Source organism: Strigops habroptila, chromosome 5, assembly GCF_004027225.2.
Source record: "Strigops habroptila isolate Jane chromosome 5, bStrHab1.2.pri, whole genome shotgun sequence".
Lineage (NCBI taxonomy): Eukaryota > Metazoa > Chordata > Aves > Psittaciformes > Psittacidae > Strigops > Strigops habroptila.
The window spans coordinates 80221275-80239143 of record NC_044281.2 but is presented as its reverse complement, the minus strand read 5'-3'; the positions used below and the strand labels follow the sequence as shown (position 1 = coordinate 80239143).

Sequence of the window (17869 nt, the reverse complement as noted above, 5' to 3'; positions counted from 1 at the left end):
GCCCTTAGTGCCATGGGTTAGTGGTGGCCTTGGCAGTGCTGGGGAATGGTGGGACGTGATGATCTTAAAAGTCTTTTCCAACTTAGTTGATTCTGTGATTCTGTGTTTACTGGGAGACACACCAAGGATGCTCCCGGGGCTGGTACTGGGGTAGCAAACAAGCAATGCCAACAAACAACAGAAAAAAGAAAACATCTTCAGATGAAAGCCGGGGAGAAAATAAAAAGGCAGAGAAACAAACAGCGAACCCCAGCACACCTCCGAGAAGGATGAAACAATTCAATGTTTGCATCCAGCTGTAGACATCAAACAAAAAAGCCTCAAGATGATTGCTCAAAGCACAACACTGCTGACTCTTGAGCTTTATCAGGCTGCACTGCTATCATCTACAAATCAAAACTGCTAACTGGTAACTATGAGTGTAGTGAAAACCCAGGAGCAGTAGGGCTGAAACAGTTTTACTCCTGGTCTACTGGGCAAGTGATTTTTCAGAACACCTTTATATGAGCCAAAATATGGTTTATACCTGTACATACCCACTGGTTTGATGGCAGAAGGTAAGTTCTTAAAGGAACCAGGGGCAGATATTCATCCTACAGGAGCATGATTTTGCTGATACAAATGGGTTTAGATGAGGCTTTCCATTGAGCTGGAACGACAAATCTTTCCTAGAGTAGACTAAACCTATACGGCTAAGCAGATTTTAACCTGCAAAACATATACAAGTTATTTTCCTTCAGTTTACAGAGCTAAAACATGACTTATTCAAGCCAGAAACACAGCTTAGACACACATGACGTAGTGCAGTCATCTTACTCTGCCAAAAGACAAATTATGTTCATAGCATGGAGAATTTTCTCTTGAAGAATAGTTATTAGTAACACTTTAGTGTAGGAAACAAAGGTTTTGAGAAGTTCTCCACCAGACTCTATGTTTAAACCATTACTCTGTAAAGACAGATCACATGAGTGTGTTTAGCTATGCTATAAACAGTCCCAGCAGGACCAGGCCATGCGTGGAAATACAATACCCATTTATACAAAGACGTAGGGAGAACCGTGGCCTACACTTCCTCAGCTATTGAGCACGGTCAGAACTGTCACTTCAAAACCACTTCAAAGGCCCGCTGCCAGCTTAAGATAATTTGTTTCACTGTATTTTCATAAAAACATCAATAAAAAGAAGAATCTTGAAGTCTGTTTATCTCTTGTTGGTGGATACATCAAAAGTGTGATGAACATCAATATCCTCTAAAGAGCACACCCATCAGCGCATAAACGCACTCTGAAGCACAGCCACTTGTGTAACATCGTGCCATTAAGTCACTCAATTGATATTAAGTATTCCCTACATCTCAGCAGATATGAGAAAGCATCCAGATGGAACAGATCAATCCCTTCAAATTGCTTTATAATCCCTGGACTGCTCAAGGCCAGGTTCGATGGGGCTTGGAGCAACCTGCTCTAGTGGAAGGTGTCCCTGCCCGTGGCAGGGGGTTGGAACTGGATGAGCTTTAAGGTCCCTTCCAACACAAACCAGTCCAGGGTTCTATGTCCAGGATACTTGAATTAGTGCCTCTTCTCTAGCCACCAACTGAAAAATAGGGAAAAATTAGCATATCCAGATCTGAGCCTCCCCCTCTCAGCAAAATGGGGTCTCCAATTTGAACAAGCAAAAAACCTACTCAAATGCCAAGATTTCGATGTTACAGTTGGTATTTTCCAGAAGAGCCTCAAGCAGGTTCAGGAATTCTGCATTTCACAGGGATTCTGAGGGTGTCATTCCCTCAGGCTGCCTGAAAATTGCAGCCTATTATTAGTTATTGCCAGTCCATGTCAGCAAAACGGTGGCTCTTCATTATAACATTTTAATACTTGGAAGTGTTAATTGAGGTTAAGCTCAGGTTGTGCCAAGAATGCTGAAAGAAAGGCAAGAAAATGAAAGCCTCCTGAAAATAATATGTAATGGAGATCACAAGCATGTGTGGAAAACTGGGTATGGAGATATCACTCCCGAGGTGACTCAGCCAGGTGGATGCAGCCACAGCAACAAGACTAACCCAAATTCAGTCCTTTTCCAGCACCTGACTACACAGCACCACATCACACAGGAGGTTAACCGTGCCCATCTGTGTGCACCCATATGAAAAATGAAGATATAAGATGTAAGGTATCAAAGAATGAAGCTATTGGAGTAATGACTGCTTTTAGTGTACATCAAAACACATTAAGTAGTATGAAATACAGTAATATTATGAATACCAGGAATGCTCATTAAACAAATATATGCATTCAGTTCCTTCCTTGTAGATCAGCATGCATCCCATCAAACTAGGAATGAATAGTGCTATGTTGACTTTGCTACACTGATAGGATTAAACAACCCCCCCATATATGTATGTGTATATATATGTATCTATATATATATCACAGTCAACTCTATCGTCTTTATCATTTTGGGGGAAACAAAACCAAATCATAAGGTAGTACAGGTTCTACCCAGAAAGCAGCCTACTTAAACCAAAAGATTTCCCTCAGCATCCATGAGAGAAATATTTTTCCAAGTATGGACTAAAACATCTTTCTTCTTATGATCACCAAGGAAAGAATGAGGAATTGTTGATTGGTGGGGGGAGAGGTTAGATTTGGTGGGGTCTTCATAGAATCCCAGCCTGGTTTGTGTTGGAAGGGACCTTAAAGTTCCTCCAGTTCCAACCCCCTGCCACGGGCAGGGACACCTTCCACTAGAGCAGGTTGCTCCAAGCCCCTGTGTCCAACCTGGCCTTGAACACTGCCAGGGATGGGGCAGCCACAGCTTCTCTGGGCACCCTGTGCCAGCGCCTCAGCACCCTCACAGGGAAGAGCTTCTGCCTAAGAGCTCATCTCAGTCTTATTCTTGGAAGTCAGAAGTAGATGTCAGGAAGGAACTTGTGTTAGAAGACAAACTGACAAGTGCTGTCTTCAAACTGCACCTCAAATCTTTATATCAGCAGATCTGTCCTGTAAGAGACAGGCGTTTGCTCTCCCTCCTTTTTAAGCTCAAGACGCCTTTCCTGGCCACGAGGCCCAACTGCTTGTCTGCTGTTTTTACAGACATAAAGGCAACAAAATGCTTTTTTTGTGAATTCCAAACCCTGCATGTTTTAGGAGACCTGAAGCAAGCTGTCCATGCTGCAGCACAAACAGGCAAACCTCTGCATTGAAGAGGCCTCAGGAACACCCAGGGGAGCACAGCACGCAAGCAGAGCCAGGATGAGGCCAGGAGACAAAGACGACAACCAGAAGGGCAAAATCAACCACCTCTCATTCAATGTTCACCACTTTTGGTCACACCTGAGTACCAAAAATGTAACTAGATCTCCATTTCACTTCAAGGCTGATGGATATTAGTCTTCCCTGGGAACAATGAGGCATCCCAGACATATCCACGCACCAAAGCAGTGGAGCAGAGGTGCCCCAACTTGCACACCGTGTGGGTCAGCACAACCTCGTGGTGATCAGGTTCAACCTTCTCAAAGAATGGGAGAAAAAAAGGGAGAGGCTGAAGCAAGTTATGAAGTGTAATACTACTAAAACTGATGAGGCATTCCCCAAATCAAGATATTAAGATCGGTAAAATGAGCTGCAAAGCTTAATGCTGAGGTGATTTTTATGTGAAGTACATTGCCCATGGGATTCATAGCTTGGGGGGAACTCCTGGCTCCCAGGCATCTCAGTACAACGTGGAATACTCCACTTTGAATCTGAACCAGGCCAAACCCAACTTTAATTTCTCTAAAAAGAATACAAATCTTCTGTAGGCGTCTTTGTTTTGTGAGTAACATCACATTTTACAGGTTTTGTTCTTACTGAAAGTAAGAACTGCTTTAGCAATGAGGAATAAAGTTAGTGGTCTCTAACCTGAGCTCTTCTGCACTTGGAATACCCTTAAAACCATTTTTAAGGGGAGGGAGAAAAGCAGCTTATTCAAAATACTCCACCTCACAAGGAAAAAATAACCACCCAGAACTGTGCTCTCCTGAACCTGATACCCAGAGTGTGCTCATAAACTGGTTCTAGTAGTTTACACTGGTGGGAAGCTCTATTTTTCGGTAAGTCTGCAGTGCAAATCAACCTTGCTGCCTAAGATGTACATGAAAATGCTATGCCAATAGTGAAATCCTTGCTGGCATGAAGTAGATGAATTCTATGCATGTGTTTATGCAGATGTGAAAACAAGAAAGTGAGAGTCCAAAGCCCTGGGGTATCAACAACAGAATTCTTTCATGAAGAGTTTAATTTATATAGAAATAATTGAATTTATACTGTACTAACACTCACATACAGTCCTGGCTATGAACTGTCAAACCGCTGTATGGAAACCAAACACTGTGACACCATGCAGTGTTCTCGGGGCTTACAAAGAGGTCTGACTGATGGGATGGTTCAGAGAAGGCAACACTGCTAAAGCCATGGCTTGAAAAGAAAATAATGTCTGAAAAGCTAAGAATATTCAATAAGGAAAAGGATGCTTTAAGTTCATCGTGAATTACTTCCAACTAGGAGTTTGTAAATGAGCACGATGCTGAAACCAAGTGGTCAGTTGAAAAACCAGGATTTCAAACTGATCATCCAAAAATCATAGAATTATTAAATATTTATATCAAAGGACTGTTTTTGCCAGCTTAATGAGTCTTCCTTATACCATCAACGAGGAAATATGGTTTTAAGTACTTAAATATCTGGAATTACTGTGCATTTGAAGATCATCATGCTTTAGAAATATAAATACAATACTGAAAACTGAAGTTTTAGGAAGACACCTAAGTTTATCTGATGCCTTACTGTTAACATGACATTAAAACCACTGCAAGTTACAGAAGCAGGACTACAGTTTATCCAGTACATCCACATAAACACCAGAGCATGGCTTTTGCCAAGTAACCAACCAGCATTGGGGGAGTTTATCCCAACCAAAACACTATTTTTGTAAGACGGACATGGCGCTGGTGGGATCTGGTTGGTAATTAAAGTAGTGACAACATACATGCTTCTGTGGAGCATAAAATCATAGAATCATAGGATGGTTTGGGTTGGAAGGGACCTTAAGATCATCCAGTTCCAACCCCCTATCATGGGAAGGGATGCCTCACACTAGACCTCATCCCCCAAAGGGTTCAGAAACAAACCTGTATGATTTTTAGTACTGAAACATGTCTCTTTGGGTGTTTAATACTATATGACTTCTTGCGAAGTTCTGCACCAGACTGAGTGGGCTATCACTGGGATATGCTCACCACTGCAGAATTGTCCCAGGGGCTCTGATTTATCAAGGGGAATGGGTTTAACCTGCCAGAGGGGAGATTGAGATGAGCTCTTGGGCAGAAGCTCTTCCCTGTGAGGGTGCTGAGGCGCTGGCACAGACTTTTCCCAGAGAAGCTGTGGCTGCCCCATCCCTGGCAGTGTTCAAGGCCAGGTTGGACACAGGGGCTTGGAGCAACCTGCTCTAGTGGAAGGTGTCCCTGCCTGTGGCAGGGGTTGGGACTGGGTGAGCTTTAAGGTCCCTTCCAACACAAACCAGCCTGGGATTCTGTGATTCTACGATTCACTGCAAACAGACAACCTGACTACCTTGATTTTACAACCGCCTTGAGAAACCTCACTCTTTAGGAGCAGATCCCTCAGAGCACCAAGCATGGCCCCAGAATACAGCCAACCATTTTCCTAAGGAACTCTACAAATAGGATGTCGCTGTCACTCTTTGTCACAGGGCTCATCTCACAAGAATCTGGGATAACAGTAATGGATATTAACATGATCAGTGACCTGTATACTACAGTTTGCTTTTAGAAACACTTGACTTGGGAAAAATTTCTTAAGCAGCAGAGAAGCAGCCAAATATGAGCACATAAACCCTGCAGACCTTGTACAAACAAGAGAGAGGAGCAGAGGAGGTCATTACTCTACAAGCGAGATAATGAACTGATTTGAATGGGTAGTTTGCAGGAGTACAAAGATGAATGCAAATGTCCCAACTTAACTTGGTGCTCAGCGTGGTGGGTTTATGCTTTTACCTATAAAGAAGCACTTGAACAACTGTGCTCCTCTGACAGCAATTATTGACTATCCTTTCTGTGCTCAGCCAATAAAAGCCTTCATCAACTGATCTGTAAACTTTAGATGTTGTATCCTTAGGAAGAGTCCTTAGTATTTGATCAATAGCTTGGAAAAAAACATTTACTAAGGCCAAGTTTAACAGAGTGGTGACAATCTGGATGTCAACTTCTGAAAGATTTTAAAAGGTAATGAAAAACAGATACTACTTCACCCCTCTCAGAGGGCATAAGAGACCTTAGAGCAGCTCCAGTGCCTAAAGAGGCTACAAGAAACGTGGAGAGGGGCTTTGGACAAGGGCCTGTAGGGACAGGACAAGGGGAATGGCTTTAACCTGCCAGAGGGGAGACTGAGATGAGCTCTGAGGCAGAAGCTCTTCCCTGTGAGGGTGCTGAGGCGCTGGCACAGGGTGCCCAGAGAAGCTGTGGCTGCCCCATCCCTGGTAGTGTTCAAGGCCAGGTTGGACACAGGGGCTTGGAGCAACCTGCTCTAGTGGAAGGTGTCCCTGCCCGTGGCAGGGGGTTGGAACTGGATGAGCTTTAAGGTCCTTTCCAACCCAAACCAGGCTGGGATTCTATGATTTATTTTAATGAAATATCTATGCAGAAGAAAGTTCTTGCATACCTTAAAACCCCTTTTTAATTCAAATTGACCAACTCAGAGACAATACATAAGGAAATTAAGACACTGCTCTAACAGACTACAAACCAAAGTGTGCCAAAGAACAGCCGTAGGCTACGCGAGTACAGAAAGTGTGATTTAAATGGTATTTTCTTCCTTTTAAGACATAAACATCCCTACAACACATCTTCATACCTCATTGCTGAGGCACTGAATTTCTAAATAGATGCCATTTTTCAGTATTATGTTCTATACATCCACCAGTAACTGGGAAAAGCCTCAGGGATTTGAGAAAGCAGAGAGAAAACAAACCAGCCTGTTACAGTGATGGTTCATCACCTTGGTTCACAGCAGCTTTATGCAAGAAGAGCTTCACATCACTTGGTTCCTTTCTCGTTTTCCCTTTTATTTCTGTTACACTTTTGTAAACTAAATGCTTTATTTGCTCCTTGCAGTCATTAAAGACTCATTTTCCAAATTACTTCATCCTGCCATTGCTCAGTGAACCTGAATATGCTGAATATTAATCCTGGTTTCCTAATGGCTCGATTTTTGCATTCAATATTTAAGTTTAAACCCAAAAGCAGCCCTGATTTCTAGGAAGAGAATCACAGAAGGTAAAACCACGTTAAAGCAAATTACTCTTTAATGAACTCGTGTTCTTGTCTTTGTAGGCTTTCATATCGGACTGGTCAAGACACGGCTAATTGCGACACATGCAGGAACAGTGCATGTATTATCTATAGGTAGGTTAAAATCCTCATATTCCCACTGTTTTTCCTGAGTGAAAGTAATGCTTTATTCATTAATGAAGGATCAATTGTTAGCCTGGATTTTTCAGTAGCATAAATACAGCTTAGAAACAGCACATAAAGTTAACTTTGCTAAAGTCAGCAGAGCCCTGTTTCCATGTTTTCAGATCAAAAGTAGATGGGTATGGTCAGTACAACTGCTGTAGCTACTGGATGGGAAGTGTTACAGAGTCTGAGCTTCAGTGTCCCATTGCTAGAGATGCTTAATATGTTCTGTCCAACAACTCAACATGCTTCAGACTTGTTTTTATAGCAGGAATGACTTGACTTGGGAAGTGATTTTGAGACTGGATAGCAAAGAGAACCAGACTCAGACCAAAGCCTATCCCTGCCTCCCCTTTTCTGAGGCCACTCCTGTGCAGTTTCTTGCTCAGGGCAGCCTGGGGAGGTACAACATAGCACATTTGCATCTGATTTCATTAGCTAAAAAAATCCAACTGGAAGTTGTTTGAAAACCTTGATTAAAAGACTTAAAGATTTAAATCAGATTCAATCAGTCACAAGATTTAAAGTTAAGGAACCTTCTAGTACCTCTTTCACTCCCTGCAAATGAACTGACTCGAGAAATGCAGATTTCAAGGCTTTCCCTATCAATAGACCAACAGAACAGCAGGCAGGTCTAGCTCTTGGGTCCCACCAGAATAACCATGTGGCCTGGAGCAATCAGTGCTGGGCAGTTGCCTGAAGCAAGGTTTCCAGGGGTAGCTTTAGCAAAACTCAGCTCATCTTTCTGACAGATTAGGAGAATATATGCTGCAGGCAAGAAGAGAGTGCAAAACAGGGGCACTGCGACAAGGCTGAATTGCTGAGACAAGATAAGTAGCCAGAAGGGATGAAAGAGAAATTCACTGATAAACTACCACTAAGACAGACTGCCTTGTAGGAGCTCCTGCTCCTCCTCAAGTCACATATACTACTTTCATTAGCAAGGGTGCTAAAACTACTCTTAAACCTTGATTTAACAATGCACACCTCACCCTTTGCAGAGGGTCTGCATGAGAAATGGAACATGGAGTTATGTGGTTTCTCTTCAGGACAAAACACCTTTTAGGAACAGATATTAAAGCTCAGGTTAAACTGTTCAACTGAAAACTTGAGTATGTTTGAGGGCACTAGGCCTTCGAAGCTGTTGGTAAATGTCCATGTCAGACCAGGAGGATTGTTCTGTTTGACCTGCTGTGTGTTCCACTGGCTGCTTTAACAACAGGCTCCTGCTCTGGACCCCCTTCAGGCTTGAGCTTTCTCACCCATGTAGTAGATAGGGGAGACTTAAGGCAAACATAACCAATGCCCTTACAGGACAAATCAGTGATTTAAAGGGAAAACCTGAACTTCTCCATAAGTGACTTGGTTTCTTTTTAATTATGACTCAATTAACAACAGAACATTCAGAGCTGTTTCTAACCTTTAAACTGCAGTGAAACAGCATCTGAGAGGAGGGATTAAGTTGCCCTACTGACTACCCAGCTGCAGCCTCTAATGTCAAGTGTAGCACAGATGAGAAGCTACAATGCAGAAACAATCAGTGTAATTAAAGATGACTTTGTAGACTATTAATATGCAGCACAAAAGCCATAGACAGTGTAGAAGGAGAAAAAAAACACTTGTACTTTTTGTACGTTAAAGGTGTTTTAGCTTTTTAGTATCAAAAATGCTGATACTATTAGTAGATGTTCTAAGAAAAGTTTTGAGAATACAATTATTTTGCACATGACATTTAAGTTTTTTGCTAAGATTCCAAATCTGTTGTTATATTATTTTGTCTTTATATTGAAAAGAACTGTATATACAGACTTCTTAGTATTACAGGAAAAAAGAAAACCAGGTTACCTTTTCATTTCTCTTAATAAATAGGAAACTAGTCAAACATGAAACATTATTAAAAAAACAAGGTACCAAACCTTAAGCTGCTTTAGATGTGTGTTTTTTCCTATTGATTTCTAAATTTGATTCCCTATTTCCCTCACAATTCTTCTTATTTCTCTGATAAAAAAATATATTATAGAACTTGTCCGGAACTGCAGACACGGGAGGCCCTGACTCCTTCCACCATACGAGACACACCACATTAACTGCATCACACAGCAATTGGCTGCTTCCACTCCCAATTAAACACCCAATTAGGCCTGAGCTTTAGAGGGGGAAAGGCTCAGTCTGGGTAGGAACAGCTGAGGGACCTGGGGGGGGTTAGTCTGGAGAAAAGGAGGCTCAGGGGAGACCTTATCACTCTCTACAACTGCCTGACAGGAGGATGGAGTGAAGTGAGGTCAGTCTCTTCTCCCAAGGAAGAAGTGATGGGACAAGAGGAAACAGCCTCAAACTGCACCAGGGGAGGTTTAGATGGAGCTGAGGAACAATTCCTTCCCCAGAGGGTGCTCAGGCATTGGAACAGGCTGCCCAGGGCAGGGCTGGGGTCACCGTCCCTGCAAGTGTTCACACCCCGTGTAGCCGAGGCCTCAGTGCCATGGGTTAGTGGTGGCCTTGGCAGTGCTGGGGAACTGTTGGACTTGATGATCTTAAAGGTCTTTTCCAACCTGGCTGATTCTGTGATTATCCTGAAGGCTTCACCAGCCAATGGATTTGGGTAAGGACAGGATCAGTGGTGCTGCCTCTTACAAAGCTCTTGGCTCAAACACAGCAGAACAACTTCTATATCAGGCAACAGCATCGCACTAGGTTGTAAAGCCTGAGTATAAAGTTCCAACTACATAGCAATAGTCTAAAACAGTCAGTAAGAAGTATTCACCATCATATCTTTATAGTATTTCCAGACAGTATTTAAAATATTAGTAAAAAATGTGATTAAAGTAGTAAAAATAAACCATTTTCTCAAATGTTGAGCTGTGTCAAACGTTAATCTATTCCATTAGAATTGGTATCTCATAACCCAAGGTTTCCAAATCATCTTCTACAAACTAAATGACAAATATACAAAAGACAGACTTTTACGTTTATCTTTTACTAACTAAAGTAGATTCACCATTGAAATTGCTATTAAGAATCAATTGCATTGCTGTGCAGAAACTGCACCAGTTCTAAACCACCCAAACCCATGTGGACTAAAATCTTCACAGCCTGTTTTATTCTGTAATTATCTCTTAGTGGAACTGCCCTTTCCAATCCTGTTTAAATTACCATCCCCTGTGAATTGTAATCCTTGAACAGAAATCTCTGAGAAAAATGAGGCTCCTCTGTTAATATTGTGCGCATTATTCTTAGGCCTTCAGTGTGAATTATTTCCGTGAAGGAGTATCTGCAAGTATTCATGCTAGACTTCCCTTTAGGCAAAAAGGTCACACGTACTCAATAGCTTTTACAAGGTTGCTTTAGCTTTTGTAAGTGAACTTTTAACTAGACCAAATCATGAGCCAATTTCTGCATAGGGAGAACAAACAAATCAATAATACACTATTGCAGTTATAGAATCCCAGACTGGTTTGTGTTGGAAGGGACCTTAAAGCTCATCCAGTTCCAACGGGCAGGGGCACCTTCCACTAGAGCAAGTTGCTCCAAGCCCCTGTGTCCAACCTGGCCTTGAACACTGCCAGGGATGGAAGAGTTTTGGGGCTGTATCAACCATTAATTTAGCTACTTTTTACTCCTTTGAAATTGTGGATTATGCTGGTTTTCAATACTCAGTTTTGTCTTTGATATTGAAGTTACTTTAAGATGCACTCCGGGTACTCAACAGAACATATATTATCAGAATCTCTGACACGTAACTCTCAACACAACAGTGGCAAATGAAGCAGGATTACAATCACAAGTTAATTAGGCAGCACAAGCCCACATGGAAGTAGTTCGCTTGTAAAGGTTAGATATAGTGATAATTATTAAAATTCATAAATGTGGCAATACAGAGCAGAAATAAGACAAGTAGACATCAATCCCTGAGATAGCATCAGGATAGCAACATCAGGTACCTACATGATAAGAATAGGAATGTCATCTTTTATTTCCTACCCACATTAATTAATTTACATTCTCTCTTATCTCTAGACTAAGATGCTCGGCAGTAAAAATGGATCTTAATGGCTTGCTAACACCAACTGCTTTGGATCCTGGGTATCTGGGATCTGCAGGTTGAAATAGGAAATTCTACAGAGATGGCTCAAAAAATGTATTAAACTAATTTTCTGAGTGATTAGTGCTTATCTGGATCGTGCTCTTCCAAGTTGTGACATGCCAGAGCATCCAGTTAATATCATCCAGAAGGAGACACTACGATATTCCTTAATTCCCGGTTCACCTAGCTGACTTCAGTCCAAAAAGTTAGACTGTTCTACAAATGCTTGGAGAATTTGGGCCTTAAAATTACAAAGCAGGCAATAAAAAGGTGAACAGAAGGGGTGTGAATGAGATGAGAAAGGTTCAGGTCAAGTAGGAGAAGAAAGGTTTTCCCTTAAGGCAGAACACAGAGGGCTCCATCCCCGGAGGTTTCAAGGGAAAAGTAGATAAAGCCCTCAACAACCCAGTCCTGAACCTGACTTTTGTCCATCTTGCAAATAACCAACATATCCTCTCATTAGCATCTAATAGTCTTAGAATGATTCATGTTAATAACTTGTGACTGTGGCATACAGAAGAAAACCCATCCGTATTTCTAAACTTGTTGCTAGATACCCACCCACAGTCCATATGCTTCAACCCAAATGGTTATGACTCCTCAAACTCTGTTTTCAATCCCTTATACAGCAACAGGATTAGGGAAAGTTCACTCTGCTGCCAGCATGCAAAAAATAAACTCATCTATTCTCTAAACCATTAAAATAAGTTAGGTCAGCTACTGCAGGCTGAAGTGTTCCAAACTGGCTCTGGATATAGCAAATTAATACATATATTCCTAAGAAAATAAAGAAATTAAACCTTTTCTTAGCCAAGGAATCCAGCAGGAGCTTTAACAAGTGAGATGACCTTTTTGGAAGACCTGTCTCAAACTCTTCTAATCCTCTCTTCCTTCTTTTTCCACTATCCCCAGCCTAAACAAAGCTTCACAAGCTTGGACAGTTTGTCCAAGCCAAAAGCAGAAAATCCTCCACAGCAATCCCTAAATCCACAGCGATAGGATTTAGAAAATGGGATAAGCCAGAGAAAAGCAGCTTGAGCAAGTTGGCCACCTTGTGTGCACACCTTCAGTGAGGTGTCCAAGGCATCCACCTTGCCCCTCTGCTCTGCTCTCATGAGACCCCACTTGCAGCACTGTGTGCAGTGCTGGTGTCCTCAACATTAGAAGGACATGGAGCTGTTGGAGCAAGTCTAGAGGAGGCCACGAGAATGATCAGGGGCTGGAGCAGCTCCCATATGAAGACAGGCTGAGAGAGTTGGGGCTGTTCAGCCTGGAGAAGAGAAGCTGCGTGGAGACCTCAGAGCAGCTCCCAGTGTCTGAAGGGGGCTACAAGGATGCTGGAGAGGGACCTTCATCAGGGACTGGAGTGATAGGACAAGGGGTGATGGGTTTAAACTGAAACAGGAGATTTAGGGTGGTATAAGGAAGCCTTTAGCGTGGTGTGGTGAGGTACTGGAACAGTTTGCCCAAGGAAGTTGTGAATGTGTAAGTATATGGAGTTATTACGGGGGAGGCTTAAAGAAGAGTGAAAACCAGACCAAATTTGTAAGTGGAGAGAGCCACATGGCACAGAGAGTATTTCAGGAAGAGGTCATTTTGAGAGGAAACCTGTAGATCCTTTGGATACAAACCCAGCACTAAGCAAAACAGAACTGTCAGAGCTGTGACAGGTGACAAAATCAAGGTCATGAATGCAGGAAGTGGAAAGATCTGCAGGTCTGTAATGAGATATAAGGAAGTCATACAAATACATAACACTTGCTGACTTTAATAGTATTTCATATGCTTGACATAAAGACCAAAAATAAAGCCAGCTATAGACAATTTCAGAAGATATGTGGAAAATTACAAAATAAGGAGGTTCTTGCCTTTTTTTTTGCAGCACAAAAACTAAAACCTAGGTTTGCAAACAAACCTCTTGCCTGAAAGGAGCAGGTACACTACAAAGCTGGATAAATGCATCTTGATAGACAAGAATCAATTCTTCTGCAAAATGTACAGTTCTAAATGCTGAAATAATTAATGTTTTCACTCATCATTTTCAGAAGCAAAATATTTCATTTGGCTGTAAATAGATGAGTCTGAACTGCTGAAAATGGGTTTATACAGTAGAAAATGATAACATGGGTTCTGTCACATGGGCTAGAATTAAGATGTTTTTTCTCTTAAGATCTATCTTAAATAGGAATTGATTATGAAAGACGTTACTCTCTTCAGCAAGGTTCTATAAAAACAATTCATCTTTTACATCAAGTCCTTCTTAAGAGAGCTCCCCTGTAAGAATCACATTCTGAAAGTAAAAATGAACTGTGCCAGTGCCAGAGCTGAAATGCCTTTTTCTTTCCCCCCAATTTTATACAAACATACTATAATATATGCCATGTAAATTCTGTCCAGATTTACATGCCACTTTAAATGAGATTTAGAGAGCTCTTAAGAGTCGACTTCATCCTGAGATTCTTTCATTGTACTGCTGAAAGCATTTATGTGGTGGGGAATTCACAATCAACTGATATCCCCATTTTAGCACAACCAAACCCATGATGTTTCAGTGTATTTTTAAGCAGCCAGGATTTGATTTTGGGACAGTATTACCCTTTTGCTGAGGTTTATAATGTGGCTCCTTTGTTTTAGAAGGTAAACTTGAAACAATCTGTAGGATAAATGCTGAAATAAGGGTTGAACAGGGCTTGGAGCAACCTGCTCTAGTGGAAGGTGTCCCTGCCCGTGGCAGAGGGTTGGAACTGGATGAGCTTTAAGGTCCCTTCCAACACAAACCAGTCTGGGATTCTATGATACGGTCAGCTAAATAAATGGATCTACATCATTAGATGTTTTAGTCTCAGCAGTCGGGGTTGGGGTGCCTGGCTGCCTCCCCATGCCATGCAGATGGGGGAGAACCAAGCCTGGGAGCCCTCAAAGAGCATTTCACCACAAAAATGAGGGGGAGAAGTAGTATTTCTAGCTTTCAATCACTTCACAGCGCTTCTACCATAATCTTCATGGGCCCCCTAAACAGCAGGGAGAACTTCACACTATCCCATTCCCATTTCTCTTTTGCAATATGTCCTTTTCTTGACTTTCCTCTTCCCCTTCCACTTGCAGTGCAAGAAGTGTGGAGATCTGATTTAAACATTTATTTTCCATTTGAATTTCATAAATTAAGCATCAGATGTTGGTTTAATTGAACTCTTTCTGTCATCCTAATGAGTAATTGCTTTTCTCTTCCCATTTTTAGCGTGGAACTGGATTTTAAACAGCAAGAAGATAAACTACAGCCAGTTCTGAGAAAACTTCATCCTATTGAGGAAACTCAGGTTGCACCTTTGCCTTATTCTCAGGAGAGCTATTCCTCCACTCCCAAGCAAAAATCCAAAACTGAATCAAAAAAGCATGGAAGATGGAAACTCTGGTTCCTTTAACCCAAGTCCATGTGGAGTTCCAGGCCTTCTTTGAAAAACACTTGGAGTTCTATCAATCCTTGATAACGGGATCGTGGTAGACTGAGCAGTTACTGGCCAACGTGGTTCTGACCGTTGTGGTGACATCCAGTTCTCACCCTGTGTACCAAAAAGGCCTTTGTACCTATAAACTCCTGTCCAGAAGCAAGGTGTTAAGAGAACCCCTTGCTTAATCCCTTACCAACTTTGATTTGCAGTTCACCAATGTGGGATGTAAAACCTGAATTGAAATTTGTACAAAGATGGAAAGTAAAACTATTCCCCCCCTTCTCCTTAGATCTGAAAGCGTCACATTCTAACCTGGTAAATTGTAGGCTGTCATCCTGTACACAGCTCAATATCACTGTTGTTTTCAAGCCTTTTGGGGGTTTGGTTTATTGTCTTTAAACACCACCACCACGGGGAGGAAAAAAACAAAGCAAGCCTTATGTTTGCAGTGGTCTTCAGTTTTACAAGTCCATGTTGATCGGGGAGTGCAGTTTTCAGCACATATATCCTGGACGAAGCACAATTTTTCATGTGGTCCAAGACCATGAATAGTCTCTAAGATGTGACTATGTGTATATCTGCCTTCATGCGATGTAGACTTCAACCAAGGTACCACATCTCGACAACGCGCCATCATTTCTTACTTAGCTCTGTCCTCATCACCAGAGGAACACGTTTGCTGCTCATCTTCAAGGGGTGAGCAGCCAGAAACCGCCCAAGGTCAGGAGAAGCCTTTAACCACATCACGCTGACAGGGTCGTGGCTACGGGACAATCATCTGTCCTAGATCCCACTTCTTTTGGTACCCAAAAAGGTCTAAATGACACATTCTGACACACTAAAAAAACCCAACCCCGCAAAGAGAACAACCAAAAGCTCTACAGATTGTTGGCACTTGCCCTAATTTCGTATCTTTTTGTAATGCAGCCTTTGGAAAACCTCTGCAACATTGCAGAAGGCACCAGAAAATTTATAGTCCACGTCATGCTTTGGAGCCAGTTTGGAAGGAGCCGTAAATTTTAGATGCTGTTTATTTACTGAGCTTCTCAGATGGGTTTTCCAATGCAGCATAATTTATCTCTCAATCCATTAACTGTACTTGCTAATCAACACACTTAGGGAAGAGATGGGAATCCATCTTTTTCCTAGTGTTGGGGGATTTTTCCTTAAAATTCCACTTCAAATTTTGCTCTGAATTATAAACCACAACATTTCCCACTAAATATTTGCTACTGTCATTGAAATCCCATCTAGAACTATGGAAAGACTTCCATTTGTGGAAAAATTTCTCTAGAAGTGGCCAGGGAGTGGGAATCTTCTCATCTTCTCTATGTTTAAGGATTTAAGACTATTTGAGTCACAGTGTCATGTGCCAAACTGGTTTACTAAGAATTTGGATTGAAACCACATCCCCTGCAGCATCACTAAGACACAAACTCTTTCAGTCTTTAGGTGAAAGAAATGTAATCACGAGCAGAAGAGTTTGCACATACTAAAACATTGGAGGTGTTTTGGTTCACACTAGTTCTCCTCTTAGCTCAGCATCAAATCCATTAAGGAATATCACTTGCTTTTCCCCCCAAAGCAAAGAGAAGGAAGTTAAAATGGGAACAGAAGTGCAGAAGCAGCCTATGTCCAGCTCCAAGTTAATCTCAGCATGCTTTAATGGAATAAAGTCACCTTTGCAGGTAACCTTCAAGAGGGCTACAAGTTCTTGTACATAGCAACCAAAATCCCCACATATTTTTGTGAAAGCTGAAGGATTAGGAAGGGGATCCTGTGGACCAGGATGGAAGTGCAATTGTTTCCACGTGGAAAAAAATCTGTGTTTCATGTACTTTATATTGTTTGTAACTGAAAATACTTAAGAGTTTACACAACAGCTCATCCAACATGTTTTAGAACCCCAAATATTTCCTAGAAAGAATATATTTTTTCCTAAACAGAAAGAAATAGCAAATATGGACATAAAAATATAACAATATTCAGTCTTATTTTTAAATAGTGTTAAGAATTCATGAACTCATCCGTGCAAACACACCTAGTTTGGGGGGTTTTTTAACCAAATCAATGCATCTCTCAGTGGCAATCAATTATAGATCAGAAGTGTCACTGAATCAGTAGCTTTTCCCCATAAACCCATTGTAAATGTTCTGGTGTGACAAAAAACTGAACTGGTTTTATGTTACTGGCTCACACAGAGACCAATGTTCTGCAACCCCTTCAAAGGACAGAGGAGAAGTCACTGGTGAAGCATATAAAGAGCTCAAAGTGGAAGTTCTTACAGCGTGTTCTGTACATGGGCAGGTTATTTTCTTAACAAGTTGCAGATTTTTAGTTTTATACATGTTTTTAAGACTGGGAAAGCCAACATCCATCTAGAGCCTTGCTTTAAACAATGACATCTCGGGTCCTGTCCTACCATCCCATGGGATTTGTAATAAAACCTTTTTGCAAGTGTGGAAAACGCATCATATTGTATTACATTTAGAATCACTCCGGCTCAGGTTAGATAGGCACTGAAAGAAAACCTCTCATTCTTTAGAGCTTTTAGTTCCACGTGACTGACAAAGCTATTCTCACCCTAACTTAGGAGATCTTACAAAGCGCAGGTAGGAGGTTACAGCAAAGAAAATGCACCTTTACCTTCCACGTGGCACACAACGTCGCTTTGCCGAGTTCACTGGCAATACCATGCCCTTCATACACTGATTTGCTATATGCACCTCTCCCATCTCATGCTTAAATAATGATTTTTAGTCAATAAATACTGCAGTGATTTTCTATTACTTGCTATTTTCTGAGTCCGTATGATTTCCATTAAGCGGC

At 41.6% G+C, this 17869-nt stretch overlaps 2 protein-coding genes across 3 annotated transcripts in view; one reads left to right on the top strand and one right to left on the bottom strand.

Moving 5' to 3' along the window:
- Positions 1 to 17836, top strand: part of INSYN2A (inhibitory synaptic factor 2A) — a 46984-nt gene extending 29148 nt beyond the window's left edge. Inside the window, exons 3-4 of the mRNA XM_030486113.1 lie at positions 7388 to 7459; positions 14830 to 17836. Coding sequence (XP_030341973.1) covers positions 7388 to 7459; positions 14830 to 15013 — 256 coding nt within the window. The 3' untranslated portion in view covers positions 15014 to 17836. The remainder of the gene's footprint in view (positions 1 to 7387; positions 7460 to 14829) is intronic.
- The window catches only part of DOCK1 (dedicator of cytokinesis 1), a 312805-nt gene that overhangs the window by 196975 nt on the left and 97961 nt on the right, over positions 1 to 17869 (bottom strand). The gene's annotated exons all lie outside the window — the stretch shown is intronic.